This window comes from Schistocerca nitens, chromosome 1 (assembly GCF_023898315.1).
Source record: "Schistocerca nitens isolate TAMUIC-IGC-003100 chromosome 1, iqSchNite1.1, whole genome shotgun sequence".
In the NCBI taxonomy this organism is placed as follows: domain Eukaryota; kingdom Metazoa; phylum Arthropoda; class Insecta; order Orthoptera; family Acrididae; genus Schistocerca; species Schistocerca nitens.
Window position 1 is genome coordinate 1,267,704,624 of NC_064614.1, and position 19,496 is coordinate 1,267,724,119.

At 39.4% G+C, this 19,496-nt stretch overlaps 1 protein-coding gene across 2 annotated transcripts in view; it reads right to left on the bottom strand.

The window, feature by feature from the left end:
• Nucleotides 1-19,496, bottom strand: part of LOC126201939 (anaphase-promoting complex subunit 1) — a 367,756-nt gene that overhangs the window by 171,480 nt on the left and 176,780 nt on the right. Inside the window, exons 19-20 of one of the 2 annotated variants that reach the window (XM_049936824.1) lie at nt 12,679-12,863; nt 9,564-9,801 (exon numbers count right to left, since the gene is read on the bottom strand). In XM_049936824.1, coding sequence (XP_049792781.1) covers nt 9,564-9,801; nt 12,679-12,863 — 423 coding nt within the window. Of the gene's footprint in view, nt 1-9,563; nt 9,802-12,678; nt 12,867-19,496 lie in introns of both variants that reach the window. The other variant, XM_049936823.1, reaches the window with a different exon arrangement.

Below are 19,496 nucleotides of genomic sequence, written 5' to 3' on the forward strand. Positions count from 1 at the left end.
ACCAAGGTTCAGTCTTCACAGTAGGTCAGGAAAGGTTCTCCAAGACCAAAAAAAAAAAAAAAATCATCAGGTCAAGTCACATTTCAAAGCCATGCTGATAGTTTTCTTTGACATTGAAGGATTAGCTCATCATGTAATCGTGTTATAGGGACAAACTGTTAATCGATGGTACCACCAGGATGTGTTGCAGTGCCTGCAAGAAAATGTGAGAAGGTAATGGCCTGAAATGTGGTGAGACAATTCATGGCTCTTGCATCACGGTAATGCAGTCACACATTCTTCCCTGTTGGTGCATGACTACTGCACAAAATATAAAATCATTTGTGCCTCATCCTCTGTACTCTCCAGATCTGGCCCCTGTGAACTTTTTTATTTCCAAAGTTGAAAACCCCAATGAGAGGACGAATATTTGCAATGACAGATGAGATAAAAGAAAATTCACAGACGGCACTTCGAATGATCCAACAAGAAGCATACCAAAGACTGCTTCCAGAAATGGAAATGGTGTTGGGAGCAGCTCATCAATTGTGAAGGAGAGTATTTCGAAGGAGACAGTGCACAATAAGTTAAAACTAAGTGTGGAAAAATCTTGTGGACAAAGTTCCAAAATTTTCTGAACAGCCCTAGTATTGTGATCAGTCGATTTCATTCCACTTTCGACCTTCCAGCCTTTCACATGGCACGCCGCTGCCATATTTGCTAAAGGGATGCCAGCATCTGATGTTGCTCCAACCCTCCCTTCATAGGTTGATGGATTGTGAGGTGCATTCAGTACCTGTATGTTGAGTTCCATACTGGCTTCCAGTTGTCTTCCATTGTCATCAGTTAGGCGGCTACGACGCAATACTGACTTTGCATTTGCATCAATGGAGAACACACGAGGCTCAGTTCGTCCTACGTGACTATCATCTTTACCTGATTATAAGAAGAGGTTTCTTCCCAAATACATCATTCGAAAAATACGGGGTCATCTTACATTCGCACATTAAACTATTGCTGCTGTGGTCAACATTTTTACATTCTTTAATAAATTGATAAATGGGTCTTCTTACATTTATAAATGAAGTTTTGGTTATGAAGTTTTGCACAAATTTATTTTGAAGAATTCTAAAGGGTTGAGCTTAGCAAACAATGCTTTCACTTGAATAGGCTCAAGATTTTCCTATATGCAGAAGTGCTCACTACAGTATTGAACTTGCTCGAACAATCACATGACATTTGACTTGTGGCTCTATTGCAAAGGATACGCAAGACACTATGAACCAGCCACAACAACAACCTAATTCTCTGCTTAAAAATTGACAATTTTGTGAACACAGGAGGAAATAGCATTAAATTCTATCAATTTCCAAACTTTTGCTGTACTTGAACAGTTTTTGGAATAAAAGTTCTCATACACATATGGACACAATATACGTACATTTATGCTGGTTTTAAAGTAAAGGTAATATTCAAAGGCAAAAATCTTGTTCTTCAAAAACCATTACTTGATTCTGAACCCAAGTCATTATTTTATTTGGTTATGAGAAACTGTAATGATTTACAAACCAGGTGACAAATGAGAAAGTCTGTTGCTGTTCACATACTAGAATACCAGGTGAAATTGTCACCAGCTTTTAATCAGCTTTAGAACAAGAGGGCGTCATTCAGATGAAACAAGAAAGTAAATTAATCATGAATTGAATGCCTAACAAACAAAATAAATCACATTAAACTGACTTTAATTGTCATCACAAGAATAAATTATAGCGGAAAGACATGTTGTAGAGATAGTACCAACAGGCGCATCACTAGCTCACAGGATGTGAATTGGATTGAATCGCAATTGTGATCTTTTATTTACGTACTAATTGTTACTGTTGCATATGGCCTGCGCCCTAGATGGTACTGGCATCCGTGTCTACTATTGTGCAAGCACAGCACTATGGAAGGATTGGAGCAGGAACAGTGACACCAGCTTGGCTAAGAACTATGATGAGCACGGAGAGGGGAGTGGTGAGCAGGCAGCAAATTTCGCTGTGCTGCCAACCACGGGAATCTATACTGCGTACCTCATATACTGCATACTTTGGCTTTTTTTGAACATCTACCATGTTTAAACTACAGTTTGCCCGAATCCATTTGTACTCGGAAATGAAATAACTTTAAAATTCAACAAATAGTCAACAACAGCATACATTTCTGCATGAGGGTCCTGGGGCATACTTATGTATTTCATGCAGCAATGTTGTCCATGTTCACCATGAGGTATGACGGGACCAATAGGGGTTGTGTCGGTTGCTGGTTCTATACAGCCTTTGAGAGAGTAGCAGGCAGACGATGTGTTTGGAAGCACGGGACATTGTAACATTCTCACACAATTATCGAACCAGCTGTATTCTCAGGTCCCACTATAATTACAACCTCAGTTTCATAGCTGTCCTGTTAGGGAGAACAATAAATAATACAAGTAGTGAAGATAATGTAAACCATTTCTTTTCGTTTATTGTATTTCTTCTTGTTCTATCAAAATGTAGACCGTGAATCAATGGCATAAGTTCAAAATAGATGCACTGTTAACTTTTTATGTAGATACCTTACACCTATAAAAGCTTGTAATTTTGGGTTAGCCAGAACTTGTTAAAAAATAAGTCTTCTCAAGGAGCTGCTTGTTGTTGTTGTGGTCTTCAGTCCTGAGATGGTTTGATGCAGCTCTCCATGCTACTCTATCCTGTGCATGCTTCTTCATTTCCCAGTACCTACTGCAACCTACTTCCTTCTGAATCTGGTTAGTGTATTCATCTCTTGATCTCCCTCTACGATTTTTACCCTCCACGCTGCCCTCCAATACTAAATTTGTGATCCCTTGATGCCTCAGAACAGGTCCTACCAACCGATCCCTTCTTCTGATCAAGCTGTGCCACAAACTTCTCTTCTCCTCAATCCTATTCAATACTTCCTCATTAGTTATATGATCTACCCATCTAATCTTCAGCATTCTTCTGTAGCACCACATTTCGAAAGCTTCTATTATCTTCTTGTCCAAACTATTTATCATCCATGTTTCACTTCCATACATGGCTACACTCCATACAAATACTTTCAGAAACGACTTCCTGACACTTAAATCTATACTCGATGTTAACAAATTTCTCTTCTTCAGAAACGCTTTCCTTGCCATTGCCAGTCTACATTTTATATCCTCTCTACTTCGACCATCATCAGTTATTTTGCTCCCCAAATAGCAAAACTCCTTTACTACTTTAAGTGTCTCATTTCCTAATCTAATTCCCTCAGCATCACCCGACTTAATTCAACTACATTCCATTATCCTCGTTTTGCTTTTGTTGATGTTCATCTTATATCCTCCTTTCAAGTGCTATCCATTCCATTCAACTGCTCTTCCAAGTCCTTCGCTGTCTCTGACAGAATTACAATGTCATCGGCGAACCTCAAAGTTTTTATTTCTTCTCCATGGATTTTAATACCTACTCCGAATTTTTCTTTTGTTTCCTTTACTGCTTGCTCAATATACAGATTGAATAACATCGGGGAGAGGCTACAACCCTGTCTTACTCCCTTCCCAACCACTGCTTCCCTTTCATGCCCCTCGACTCTTATAACTGCCATCTGGTTTCTGTACAAATTGTAAATAGCCTTTCACTCCCTGTATTTTACCCCTGACACCTTCAGAATTTGAAAGAGAGTATTCCAGTCAACATTGTCAAAAGCTTTCTCTAAGTCTACAAAGGCTAGAAACGTAGGTTTGCCCTCCCTTAATCTAGCTTCTAAGATAAGTCGTAAGGTCAGTATTGCCTCACGTGTTCCAGTATTTCTACGAAATCCAAACTGATCTTCCCCGAGGTCCGCTTCTACCAGTTTTTCCATTCGTCTGTAAAGAATTCGTGTTAGTATTTTGCAACTGTGGCTTATTAAACTGATTGTTCGGTAATTTTCACATCTGTCAACACCTGCTTTCTTTGAGATTGGAATTATTATATTCTTCTTGAAGTCTGAGGGTATTTCGCCTGTTTCATACATCTTGCTCACCAGATGGTAGAGTTTTGTCAGGACTGGCTCTCCCAAGGCCGTCAGTAGTTCCAATGGAATGTTGTCTACTCCGGGGGCCTTGTTTCGGCTCAGGTCTGCTTAAGAAAAGGAAGTCATCTTATATTCAGTGTCATTTTATACTCAAGTAAATATGATAATATCCTTTATTTTTAGCAAATGTCATCAACCTCATAACTAAATTGAATTTATATGGAAACCAGGATGCAACTCTCCCTTCCAGGCAACATTTCCACACAGATTATGTGTTCTGAAAAGTACTGTGATATTTTTGTCACTGTTATGGCTTGTTAAATACTATTATTGCTGCGACAGGATGTTGCCCTTGTGTGACTGTCTGGGCAGTTATTGGCATACTGCGGATCTTTCCTGCAGATCTAAGTACAACTCTTCTGCCAATCTTCTAGCCTCATGCAATATGCTGACACTTCTCATGGCATTAAGTTGTCCTATCTTTATCTCCATAAGGGATGATTGGTATATATTCAACAATCATGCCCTACTCACCTGTAATCCCATGCTATATGACCATGTGTCATCACACAGTGCTTGTACAATGGATCTAAGGATAATAATTCATTTCTTGAGGCAGAAATCTGCTTCAATAACTTCTCCAGTTTTTCTACTTCTGTTGGCAGATTGCTCACTTGAGATGGATTCTATCCATGAAATCAGGTGCAGGAAAAGTAATACACTCCCCTTCTCCATGCTTATAGCTTACTAAATATTTTAACATCGCAGTAAACGTCATCAGCTCTTCCAGCCTAGTTAGCAGTATAACGTTCTCTATTCTTTCATAGATCTGTCGAGGATCTGTTCCAGTCTGTGTCTTATTGTTTACTTCTTTGTAGTAGGTATTTGCTTCCTGTGTGAACTGGCTCTGAATCTCGTACTGTTTTTGTTGCAGATTCACATCCATCATTGGTAAATCTTGTTTTACTTCTATAGGTAGCACTGTGTATTCCTCGGGATGTGTGCAGTTGCTTTCTACATGCAACTGCCCAGTTTGTGTCACCAAATCCTGATTACCTGCAGCATATATCAGTCCCACATCCGCCTATGATCATGCTTCTCTATTACACCACACAGTTCTGAATTTTCACCAAAAGCATCTTTCCTGCTTTTTTGCAAGTGCACGATGCTCTACATTGGCCTGTGTCACATGCTTTTTTCTATGGTAATTACTGCTCACTTTTTGCCTGAAATTTCTCGTTCTTTCGGCATCCCTCCTCCTCAATGGTGATTTACATTTCTTACATAGATGGAACTTAAAGGTGTCATTAGAGTTCTCATCGCTTCCTAGAGTTACAAGACACCTACCTATAATCCATTCTTAAAATCTGCCTTGTTAGGAGGGTTTGATACATGTGACACTCATCTCTGTTCACTGTGGATTTTTTTATTCTATATTTACATGGCACACACACTGCCAGTTTTTTGATTTTATTGCAGTCTTTTCCTTATATGGCCTTCTTCCCCACAATATCCACAAATTACTACTTGTTTACCACAATGTTTTACCAAATCACCAAAGTTTTGATACTGAACACGCCACTTCACTACTAGATAGTCCTTCACTGAATCCAAACGAAACCCGAGATACACTTTTCTTCAGCTCAAAAGAGCTGTTCTAATTTCAGGGCCCACTTCAATAACTTTATAAATCACTCTTCTTACCCTTGGTCCTGTCCTAAATCGTACTGTAAAGCAACTTTCAAAGCCTTCCTTAGCCATTTCTGCACGTGTATCGTGTCTTTTAGTGTATTCGCATCTGCATCCTCTGGGATGTCGTACACTAACATTAAAGGTTTCTTTTCCTAAGACAGTTTATAAATCAGTGTCTCTTACAGCTTTTTGTTGTTCACTATCTTTTCCGTGTCACTTTGTATAGCAGTTTCCAGGATGACTATGTTTTTTATTTACTTTATCTTCCGTATACAAGTTTTCTCTTTGGTGGGTTAATTAAGGTTATTAGTTTTTGTTGCATTACCTTTGCCTCTTCGTTTGTTCTTGACTTTAGGAAAAAAGTATTGTGTCATATCGATTGTGTTGCCATGATTTTAGCTGCACGAGTTATTTTGGTTACATCTCTGCTAGTTGGCATCATTAGCACTGCAGTTATGATAGTGAAAATAATATAAAAGCTGTGGATCTGATGTTTCCAATGGAGGACAAAATACTAAACCACTTCAGAGGCCCTAAAAACATAGTGCTCAAATATCTACAAAAAATAAGGTAGTAATGTGCTCAATAGATCAGTCTCATTGGTTGTGTCACCCATAAATAAGATTTTACAAATCAGTGCCATTTCAGTAAGAGGCCAAGGTGGTCTAGGTGAGCCGAGCACTTAACTCTGACCCTGGAGATCCCAGGTTCAATCAGACAGTGGTGGGGATTTTTCCTCATTCCAGTCCCTCCAATACAGCCTCAGGTCCACTCAGCCTCCTGTCAAAATGAATGCTGAAGATTTTTGTCAGGGAAAAAAGACAGCCGACATGAGGAACCTGCTACCCTTCCGCCTCCTAGTGCTGTGACGAACAGAATGGCTGGCACTGTACCTGCTGTCAGGCCGATAGTCTAGTCACGAGACTGCACCACTGCTTTACCTTCACATCAGCAATTGAATATGTTCATTGCAAAGGGAACACTGTTAATTAATTAAACAAGGATTTTTCAAAACTCAGCACAGAAGAATCAGCAGTGAGTTTTACACCAAGCAGTGTTTTTTACCTTCGGATATAAAGAACTTTCTTATTTTTTATTTTTTTAAAGGTAAAACTTAAGCTAAACGAATTATTATCATGATCGGAAATCAGCATAAAAAGATGAAATAGACCAAAGAACATAAAAGTGGGTCTATTCTGTATATACAAGGGTTGGAACTTTGATAGTGGCAACTATGTATTTACAGCCCGTAAAAAATAGATACATGTTTCAAAGTTTTACTGATCTTCAAAGTAGTCACCAGCATTGTGTATAACCTATTGCCAGCAATGTGGAAGTCGTAGGATACTCTCAGCAGTGCCAGTTGTGTTGACAGTTCGAGCGGCGCTGCCTATTGCTGGACAAATTTCTAGCAGTTCTGAAGCGAATGCCGTGAAGTGCTTCCTTCAGTTTAGAAATCGAGTTGAACACATGAAGGCTTAAGTCAAGGGAGAGTGGTGAGTGGTACAGCAGTTCCCAGCCCAATCGACGAAACAAATCAGTTACAGCTTGCATCCAAGCAATGTCCTGTAAAATGATGTTCATATCCTACAGAAAGTGTCACCACTTCTTTCTCTATGCTGTTCATTTTTTGGAACACAGCCTATGATCAGCTTAAAGACAGAAGAGATGACACTTTCTGCAGGACCTGAGCATCATTTTGCAGGACAATGCTCAAGCACATACAGCATAAGCTGTTATTGATTTGTTTGACTGATGGAGCTGCTAAGTGCTGTAGCACCTACTGCACTCCCCTGACTTAAGCCCTCATGAGTTCAACTCGATTTCTGAACTGAAGGAGGCACTTCACGACATTTGCTCCAGAACTGCTACAAATTCATCCGGCAATAGACTGCGCTGCTCGAACTGTCAACACACTGGCACTGCTAAGCGTATCCTACGACTTCCACATTGCTGGCAATTGGTTATACACAATGCTGCTGACTACTTTGAAGATCAGTAAAACTTTGAAACCCGTATCTATTTTTTTACGAGCTGTAAATACATAGTTGCAACTATCAAAGTTCCAACCCTTGTATATACAGAATAGCCCCACTTTTATGTTCCCAGAATTAACGTTTTCCCACTGTTTACATTTTTCATCATTTCTGTCAAATTTCCTATGTCCATAATGTTAATTCATACCCAATTTTGCATTAACATACTTATAATTTTCCTGCAATTTATGCTTTATGAAAAAAATGTTTGTGGAGAAAAAAACTGATGTAACATGTGAAATACTGCTGGCACAGTGTTGGCCATTAAACATTGCGTGGTTAAGTTTCTTGACAACAGGGCACTCTACTGAGCACATCTGAACCAACAAACAGGTAAAAGTTGAAACAATTCATGTCGTATCTCCTGACTCTGCCAAGCTTTACATAACGTGATGGCTGGTAGGAGTAACTAGGTTCCTTCAAATGGAGGTATCATTGCCAATTGCAACCACTTCCAAACTGCCTCTACTGCACATGCGCAGCTTTGTGATTATTGTGATCATCGTGACACCTCTGTCGAACCATATTTAGTGTGAAACTTCCTGGCAGATTAAAACTGTGTGCCCGACCGAGACTCGAACTCGGGACCTTTGCCTTTCGCGGGCAAGTGCTCTACCAACTGAGCTACCGAAGCACGACTCACGCCCGGTACTCACAGCTTTACTTCTGCCAGTACCTCGTCTCCTACCTTCCAAACTTTACAGAAGCTCTCCTGCGAACCTTGCAGAACTAGCACTCCTGAAAGAAAGGATATTGCGGAGACATGGCTTAGCCACAGCCTGGGGGATGTTTCCAGAATGAGATTTTCACTCTGCAGCGGAGTGTGCGCTGATATGAAACTTCCTGGCAGATTAAAACTGTGTGCCCGACCGAGACTCGAACTCGGGACCTTTGCCTTGCCATTAATAACAAGGCAAAGGTCCCGAGTTCGAGTCTCGGTCGGGCACACAGTTTTAATCTGCCAGGAAGTTTCATATCAGCGCACACTCCGCTGCAGAGTGAAAATCTCATTCTGGCATATTTAGTGTGTTTCACCATTTGGCCACTTGTAGTGCTAGCTGACACCTTTGCTCGCTTTATGTTGCTCAAATGTTTTCAGTACAAAAACAGAGCACTTACGATGTACTTTTTCATACACAGCAAGCGTGCTTAGAGAATTTATTCTTTTGTCAAGTGCAATATTTACATATGTATCTTTTGTGATATTTAAAAAACAAACAATGTGAATGATAGTTTGCATGTGTGGTTTTCTACATAACTGAGAAAGCACAGTACCTGATGACCTCAAAAAGACGATTATAGTGTAAGATACACAGAACAGCATACAAAATAATTATGTGAATATTTGCATTTGACAATGAGGAAAAATTCTCAAAGCATATCTTGCCTGAGCATGAAAAAATACATGACTTGTGCAGTGTTTCAGTATTTAAATAATGAATGACAGCTGCAGGCTTTCTGGAAACATCAGTTATGATGTACGAAATTAAGTCAAATGTTTCTACTTCGCAGCCAGTTACCAGTTCCAGTTACTTCAGCAGGTTTTATTAGATAATAAACAAGTCCCTGACAAGTATTTGATTGCCTATTACATACATATATCATTTATAATAAGTGAAGGGGGTTCCTATACATAACTTTTATAGCTTAAAACATTATTTTCAATATTTTACATTTTCCCGCATTTTACACCATTTTTTCTTTTTTTTGAGTCCCTTGAAAAGTGTAAAAGTGAGGGTTTACTGTATATTTTAAAAGTATTTTTATGCACTGTTGCTATGCCAATTGACAAAACATTAAACAATTGCACAAGACCTTTGGTTTGTTGAACACAATCCACGCAGATTCAATATCTGATGCATTTGGTGCTATTCGGAGGCCTGCAGCAACTCCATTGTGGAAGAGAGGCCACATGTTCATATTGGGAACAACATCAATGTGTGACAAATCGACTGTTGTCCCACGAGGTGCTGCTCGTCCTGTCAGACAGAGTCGAGGTATGCTAAGCGTTTCTGTTATGATAGGAGCTGCAGTTCTTAATGTGAACATTCCCCTGAAACAAGCAAAGATGTGAACATACAAGCATTATAAACTTATATTGTGAAAGTTAAAATGATAATTGTCACTTGATCCATTCTGTCCTACTCCCACATGCATTCATCTCACATCCACACACACACACACACACACACACACACACACAAAATAATTGGCACTAAGGCTATGATGAAAAATCTGCAAACGAACCCCAGCAGAACAACAAAGCAGGAGCTAAAATAATTAAAAGGGGAGTCTGGCTGGCTGCTCATTGATGAAAAAAAGTACGAGTTCAGCTCATTGCACTGAAAACAGATATATTTTTTTAAGTCATTAATAACAATAGCTTAAGTGGTAAAGAATACATAATACACAATCTTAAAAACCTTTATCACATTTTCCCAACATCAAATAAAATCAAGAGAAAGTTCTTATCTTGATATAAAACATATGCTGTTAAAACAGGGATCTATACACCACAATCACTACACAACTGTGGGTCCATTTCCTGTGTTGTCCATTTCCTGTGTCATCCCATAATGATTCTTCCTCCCATAAACACGATTATTTGCCTAATGAGTGAGATGATCACATGCAGAGGACCATTACACTGTACTACAATATTTCCCATGCTAAGCTACTTAATCTGTAGCTCCATTTCCCAGAATTCCAACATCTGGTAAGCAAATCCTGAGGATACACTCAGAGAATATGACAGAGAGCAAGATGGAGTCCTCAGGTTGGCTCCATCAATGTACTCTACAACACAGCTGCAAAACAAGGACTTCTAGTAATTCTCATTTCATAGAAGACACAGTCTCATTCATACCTGTCTGACAGGTACAAAGGATTCTACATTTGGTAAAAGCTAATCAGAAAGAAATAATGAAAAGTCCTAGGTGTAATATAATAATGGAAAGAGTAAATGTAAGAACTCTCCATATAGTGTGCTACTGAGGCATCAACAAGACTCAATATGTTGACAAGCCTTTGGACAGTATGAAAATGGTGACACGCACTTACAAGTAAGTTTACAGATTTTCCACATTGTGCTGCTATTGCTGTTAATAGTTTGAGGCATAAAAAAAACATTGCCTCAGTAGCTGCTAAGAAAAGCTGTAATTTCCACTAATGGTTATGTTCAATGGATAGGTGTGTAGATCTTCCACAGTGCGTTGTCAACATGAAAACAATTTCAGTAGCACTGACAGCACAAGAATAAAATGAAACTTGTATTTTGACAATACAAGTATCTGTCAAAATTATGCAGGGATAAAACTGTCCAACAAGTAGCCACAACACATACAAGGCATAGTAAATAACAAAGCATTTGAAAGATCTATCAGAGATGATTATCTATAGTACCATTGTTCCTAATCAATATGGGAATATAAGAATTTCTAATATTTCAGTGTCCTTAACACTTTCCTTCATTTGCAGAAACAAAAATGAATCGTTCAGAGTTAAGTCAGGTGCGTAAGGTGGGTAGGACATGAGAGTCATGCCATTTTTGCCACAATTGGCACAGTGAGATGGCTGTGTGAGCATAAGAATTGTCATAACAGAAAAATCAGCTCCTTATCTGTCACAGATCAGACCTATAAATCTTATCTGAAGTTTGGGACTGAAAGCTTGACCCGACCTGGTGGAACAAACTCTGAATCCAGACTCCCCATTCACATTCAATAAAGGGAAAAAAAGAGCGTCATCTTTGTTTGACTTCACTTGAGGAGCTTTATTGTGCAAGGCTTGAATGACATGTTCCAGTGGCTTGATTGTTGTTTGATTGTAAGGTTGTAACCGTGGCACTATGAGTCATCACTAGTAACAATGTTCAAAAAAATTTCAAACTCAGTTTTGAGCAATTCTTTGAAAGCATGCTTTCACTTGATACTCTTTTTGCTGGTCAGTCAGAACCTTATGCACACATATTCTGCTGAAATTCACTGAACTAAACTCCAACACAATACAGTTAAGCCTGTTTTCTCAGCCCCCCTCCCCCCTTACGGTGTATCACCAGTCTTTGAGCACAAGTTCATGAATTTTCGTGATTTTTCATCAATCCGAGCAATTGACAGACGTCCAGAATAAGGTTTGTCATCACTCGATCTGTTGCCATTTTTGAAAAGAGAAAAACATCTGAGTATCCCCCCAGCATCTTTTTCATTAGCTGTTTCCAACACCTCAACAGTGTCCGCAGCATTTTTTCTAACAGTCTCTGCAGCAATTTTTCTGAGTACGTTGCAAAATTTCATAGCCACACATTGCTCAGTTACGTCCACTTTTGCAAAAAAAATTAGAAGAGAATGAAATAGCTTTGGTAAAAAATCCACTAAGGAAAAGCAATAAGAGAAGCAAAACACACACACACACACACACACACACACACACACACACACACACTGGGTGAATATGTTTACTCTTTCCATTACAAATAAATAGGAACAAAGACTTTATATAAAAAGTCCTTGAAATCTATTTGCAGCTGTGTACTTTATTACTGTAATTTAACACTATTGTACACCTATAATATCATTAGTCAGCCGGTTGCCATCATCGTACCTCGTATATAGCAACCCACATCTTTCTAACGTAAAAAGAACAATAATAATTATGTATCAATGTGTACATAGTTGACACTGTTGCACCACACAAAGCCACTAACTATTGGAGCATATCTGGTACACAACAGCAGTGATGATCACTCAAACTGACATTTACTACCTAATGTAATAACCACGATTCTGTGTGTTGGGTACTGCCTTTAGTTAAAGGTTCTATTCCTTGCGCATTACTGTCCCTTGTCGATGCTAGTTATTTGTCAACTGATGGTGGTCTAATGAGCTAAAATCTGGTTATGTTCCATGCAACAAAACTGTTCTAAATTTCTTACCTTCCGACAGGTAAAGCCATTGTACGAGTACACAGGGCATAAAGATGTTTCTCTTGCTCTTCTATGTACTCGTGGTCTGACACTTCTGGCTGCTGTGGTATGGCAATTCTAACTGGCTGTGATGATTGCAGCAGTCGCCTTACTTCTGCTACCCTGTGATCTTTGCTGAATCGTAGTTTCAGTGTCTGCTGATTAAAAGGAAAAAAGTTAGTCAGTAGCTAATAATTTAAGTCTGACATTTATTTTACATTTATCTGCAAAACTGCCTTTTGTCTCAAGGATTCAGAAACTTTAAACAAACAATCATGTCCAAAGCTGCATCTATCAAAGAAGGCACAACCACCTAAAGAAGGTTGGGAAAGGCAGTCTCTAAGAACAGAAATATCTGCAGAGGTCTTCAGTTAAAACAAATGATGGTGGTTGCAGAATATGAGATTTGCAATCATGGTACCTGCACTGTCTCAACTATTTTTGTGAGTACAAAAGTGTTCATAGTATAAATTGCACATATTTCTCACTAATATTTGTGTGAAATTAAGAATTTATGGCTTCATTTCTATAACATGGTCACCAAAAACTCAGTTCAGAAAAACAGCTTAGTATAAGCAGCATATATGTCTGCAGCGATCATATGGAGGAAATACTCGCTGAAGCTCTCGCTGTAATATTCCACCAAGGCAACAACATGTTCTTCCCAGCTTTCTTTTTAGAATCTCTGCAGCCACGTATGATATGCACACCCAAAACCAACTACTTACTAAACTATGTTAACCCTCTCATACTGTACACTTCTTTATTATAACTTTCTACCCTTGTGGCTCCTACACATTTCTTCCTCCAGTATTGCAATTTACTTAAATTTCTCACTATACTCCCTGGGCATTTTGTATATTTAACCTTGACTGTTATTTAGTTGCAATATTTATCATTGTCAAGCTGAAGTAGATTGTTCAGGTTTTCCATCACAGTTCCTTATTTATTTACACTTTTCCCTTCATTTGATCATCATGATCAACTACATCTCTCCAACTTTTCACAGGTAATTCGAGAAGCTTATCCAAAGAATAATAGTTGTGGGTTTTTCTCTTACCCATTACATAGAATTATTAGAGTAGTTGGTTCACCTGACAAACCATTAAGATAGCTTCCCTACAACTATAAACTTTTATAACTCTAATTACAGACAGCTTATATAAAAATGAAGTGGTTTATTTTCAATAAACAAACAAAAGGAAAGAAACAAGATATAAATAAAAATGTGATAATGGGAAGTCCATTGTTGAATGCAAATTATGAAAGAAGTAAAGGTAACAACTGAACATATAGTTTAGGTGGTGGATAAGCAAAGCTTTCAGATACAGTACTTCTTCAGAAGTAAAAAACAAAAAAAAAAAAAAAAAAAAAAAAAAACACACACACACACACAGAGAGAGAGAGAGAGAGAGAGAGAGAGAGAGAGAGAGAGAGAGAGAGAGCACTACACTGTCCCAGCTGACACCAGACACACTGCCGAGAATGTCCTCACACTAATGCATAGATCATGTCTCTCTTTGAGCTGTATGATTAACCCTGGATGAAGCATTCTGTGGAGCATGTCAATGAAGGGCTTGGAAAATCACTCAGGAGAGAGGAACATTCACACATTGGTATAACAGATGAACTGTCCTTCCCTCAATCACATCATACCTAATACAGTTTATATCTGAATGCTTCCGGTAGATTACTTTGCCAAGAGCATCCAATCTGACATACCCATCCTATAACAGTGATTTGCAATATGTGTACTAGGCTTTTTCTGGAGTACATTTATCCTAACAACAGAAACAATAGAGCTGCATTTGAACCAGCTACTAGGAAATTAAATTCTGCAACTTGGACAAATTCATGAAAGTTAAAGAAAATTCATTTAGAGCCTTCAGTCAAAATACCAGAAGCTTCATCAATAAGAGAGGAAAATTTCTCACATAAATAAGGAACATGAATGGATAGATGGAACGTCAACAGTTTTGTCGTGCACACCAAAAAATCACACAGAAATTAATGGAGTGGATTTATCTTGATGGATAAAAGGTAATATCATACTACTCTAGAACCAGCAAGAAGGAAAACAGAGTTGGCTACACATGCTAAAAGTGGACTTAAGTTGCAAGCCTTTCAAGTTTAATATTGTGCTGAACAAGTCTTTTAATCCTGTGCCACAACAGCAGACCAGGGAGAAGTACATGCTTGTAGCACTGACAGTTCACAGACCACCAGCAGGATATATCTTACACTTCATAACTCAGATGAGGACAGCCTTATTAAAAATTAATAGGAGAAACATTATTTTTTGGAGACTTTTGTATTAATTTTCTGTCTGATTGTACTGATGGAGGGCACCTAGAGTTCTTGATTTCCAGTTTTGGACTATTTGCCACAGTAAAATTCTCTACAATGATTGAAGGGAATTGTGCAACAGCCATTGACAATTTGCTTTTAGATCCAACAAACCTTCAGTGATTTAGCTACAAACACAACAGTCAATGGATTATATGATCTTGACAATAGAACATACTGACCATGTAGCTACAGGTGATAGAAGAAAGTATTGAAATACAAAATCATAAACAATGACTCAATTTCAGTGTTTAGAGGAAAATAAAGGGAAGACTGCCAGGAAGAAATTTATAATGCCAGCAGTGTAGATGAAATATTTAACTCTTTCTCAAACGCCTTCCAACAGCACTTTGATCATCATTTTTCACTAAAGCAAGTAGGGGTAAAATCAAACAAAAACTAGGACAATGGATGGAGAACTCCTGGAGACAAGCTGAAGTCAAGAACTGAAACACTATTACCACCAGTAATGTGAAGCTGTCACGCCTGTCATTTTAAAAAAAATAATAATAACAATAAAAATAAATAGAACCTCATGCACTATACTCAAATAATAAAATACTTCAAGAATAAGACAAAACAATCTGGAATATTATCAAATGCAAAACAGGTAAAAATAATGATCAAAATGAAACTGAGCCTCCAGTGTGGAAGTAACAGTGACACTTTCATATCATTGACCACCAAATTCAGTCATTACTTATTCAGAGCTGGAGCAAACTGTGCACTCACTACTAAAAAACTGAACATAAATGCATGTGTAGACAATGCACGCACCACCAACATATATCAGTTCCAAAATCGCAACCCATAAGGAAATTTACTGGGTCATTAAAAAGCAGTAATTCTGCTGGTTATGGTGGTGTCTCAAATATAATATTAAAATCTTCTGCTCACTTGATAGGATTACTCTTAAGCTTTCTTAAACAGTTTTGAAAAGACTGTGAGGAGCGAGGAAGTGTGTTATTAGTAGTGGTTACTTACCTCCAGTCTTACAGATGGTAGTTGCTAAAGCACATATACATCTTCAGGAAATATGCCTTAATCATTGATCAATTACAAAGGAAAATCAAGGATCACATAGAACAAAAAATCTGCTAAATGTGTGAGCTTTTGGCCAAAGGGCCTTCTTCTAAAGCAGACAAAACAAACACACATATACATGTGCAAGCATAACTCACACAGCCCGTGAAAGGCTCGGTGAGACCATTGGTATATTTGGAGAGCAACTGCTCATCACTACAGATGCGAGGGACGTGGGTGGCTTCACTGTACAAAAAGGACTTCTTGTTATGGAATGGGTGGCAGCTATAGAAGTGCAGGTATTGCTGCGGCCTTTAGGCTTGATATGGACAGAGGTACTGATGTAGCCATCTTTGAGGTGGAGGACAACACCAAGAAAGATGGCTTGCTGGGTTGAGGAGGAGAAGGTGAAACAAATGGGGGAGGAGGTGTTGAGGTTCTAGAGGAATGTGGATAGGATGTCCCCATCCTCAATCTGTATCACAGTGCCATCAATGAATCCAAACCAGGTGAGGAGTTTGAGATTCTAGGTGATTAGGAAGGATTTCTCTAGATGGCCCATGAATAGGATGGTGCCATGTGAGTGTCCATTCCCTTACCATGGATTTGTTTGTAGGTGATGCCTTCAAAGGTGAAGTAATTGTGGGTGAGAATATGGACCAGAAAGAAGGTCATATGTTTGAAATCAGTTTGGCATTGGGAAAGGAAGTGTTCAATAGTGGAAAGGCCATGGACATTACGGATGTTACAGTCAGTAGTGATGAGTAGGGTACATTGTCATTGTGGTAAAGGAACAGGAACTGTGGAGAGCAGTGGAGAAAATGGTTGGTGTCTTTTAGTTAGGAAGATAGGTCATGGGTAATAGATTGAAGATATTGGTCCACGAGAGCAGATTCTCTCAGTGGGAGCACAGTAACTGGCCAGGCCACGGGGTGTGCTTGGTGGTTGGGATTACAGACTTGAAGAAGAATGTAGCAGGTAAAAGTGTCAGGGAGCGGTAGAGGTGAGGTGGGTTGGGGTGGGGGAGGGGGAGGGAGAGAGAGAGAGAGAGAGAGAGAGAGAGAGAGAGAGAGAGAGAGAGAGAGAGAGAGAGAAGGTTCTGGGATGGGCCTAAGGATTTGAGGAGAGAGTGTAAATCCTGTTGAACTTCAGGAGTGAGTGCACTGTAGCAGGATTTGTTGGTAGATGAATCTGACAGCTGACAGAGTTCCTCTGCCAGGTAACCCCTGTAGTTCAAAACCACAGTGATGGAGCCTTTGTCAGCAGGTAGAATAACAAAGTCAGGATCAGTTTTTAGGTGCTGGATTGTGGTTCCTTCTGCAGGTGTAAAGTTAGTTTCCATATTGAGGGATTTGGGGAATGACGGTGAGGCAATGTTTGATATTAAGAAATTCTGGAATGTTAACAGAGGGTGATATGGGGGCAGTGGGATTAGGTCATGGCTGGCAGCAGGACTGAATGTAGTCAGAGAGTGTTCAACATTGGCTTTGGGTTGAATCTGATGGGTAATGTTTGTACTGAAATAGTGTTTCCACTGCAGGGACTGGGAAAAGGAGAGAAGGTTTTTGAGGTGATGTGCATTCTGCTCCAGTTCCTGGAATTTTAATATGACTGATGGGGACAGGAATTTGGAATTGCAAAGCAGGAGAATTTTATGGATGGAGAGGAGGTACTGTAAGGAGGTTTGGAACTGATTTAAATGGTTTTGCAGACTATGTTGGTGAGGGCTAAGGACTGTCAGAATCTGAACAGATGCAGGTCATTGTGGAAGGATGGGTTGCAGCCAGAGATAGGGAGTAAAGGATCCAAAGTGGAAGATAAAGTGGTTAAAAAATAGGCAAATAACATAGAAATACACGTGAAAAATGTAAAATACATACAAATACATGGAACAAATCACAAAATGGGTGGACAGATGAACTATGGGTAAACAAGGTGAAACCCGAGGGAGTAGGGCAGATAGTGAGAGGCAAAACGAACTGACATCGTGAAAACACAATGAGATCAAAGAGAGAAATAAATAAAAAGATGATAATGGGGGATGTAGATCAATTGGCGGATATGTTTGAGGAAGGGTGACAATGGGTGTGACTGAATTAGATGAGGCTGGGATGTGTGTACTGGGATGAAAGAGGAGAAAGAGTAGGAGCAGTTAGTAGGAGGAGGTACAAATTTGTTTGTCAAAGGATGGTATGGAAAATAACATGTGAAAATATGCGAGAGTGAGGCAAGAAAAGTGATCAATTTTAAGTTCTCGGATAAATTATATCAATGGGAGTAATATCAGACTTGAGTTACTGCTCCATCAATCAGTGAAGTCACGCACCTGTGTATTGTCTATGGATGAAATGGCTGATACAGGGTGGCTCATTAAGTCAGAGTATGGAGCAGTTTGGTAGGATAGGTACAACATGGGAAAACAGAGCAAGAAAGGGATGAACACTGAGTAAAGTAACAAAGGAAGCCAATACTGGGTTGTGGGAAGGAGGAAAAACCGTTACGCAAAATCAAACAATAGAAAATCCAGAATGGAATAATGACAACTTATGAAAAGGATAAATAACTACTCACCATATAGAGGAGATGTTGAGATGCAGATAGGCACAACAAAATGACAGCTAAACATGTAAGTTTGTGGCCAAAAAGGCCTTCTTCTGGAGCAGACAACACACATATGTTCACACAAGCACAACTCTCACACACACATGACCACTGCCTCTGGCCACTGAGGCCAGACTGTGAGCAAATGCGCATTATTTGAGACGCAATATGTGTGGTGGGGATAAGGAGGACTCACTGCAAAACCAATGTGGAACCCTGCCTGACTCACTTCACTTCTCCAGCCAATCATGATCCATCCCCCTCCCCCCACCACCAAATCACCCTCTCTTAACATTCTGGAATTCCTGAACCTCAAACCTTGACTCACTATCATCCCCCAAATCCCTCAGATTCAAAGCTAACCTTAGGTCCACAGAGAGAATCACAATCCACCACCTAAAAACTGATCCTAACCTTATAGTCCTACCTGCTAACAAAAGCTCCACTAGTATGGTTCTGAACTGAAGGGATTACCTAGTGGAAGGACTCTGCCAGCAGTCAGATTTGTCCACCTACAAACCCTATCACAGTAACTCCATCCGAGAAATCCAACAGGATTTCTCCAGTCCCTCCTCAAATCCTTAGGCAACTCCCAGAACCGCTCCCATGAGTCTCTCTCTTTCCTCACCCCACCTCTCCTAACACCTATGTGCTTCCTGAAGTCCATAATCCCAACCACTAAGAACATCCCTTTGAGGACAGTTACTGTGCCCTCACAGAGAGAATCTTTGCTCTTATAGACCAACATCTTCAGCCTGTTATCCATAACCTGCCCATTGAGACTCCACAATATGACTCCACAGTACCTGGTCCATCAC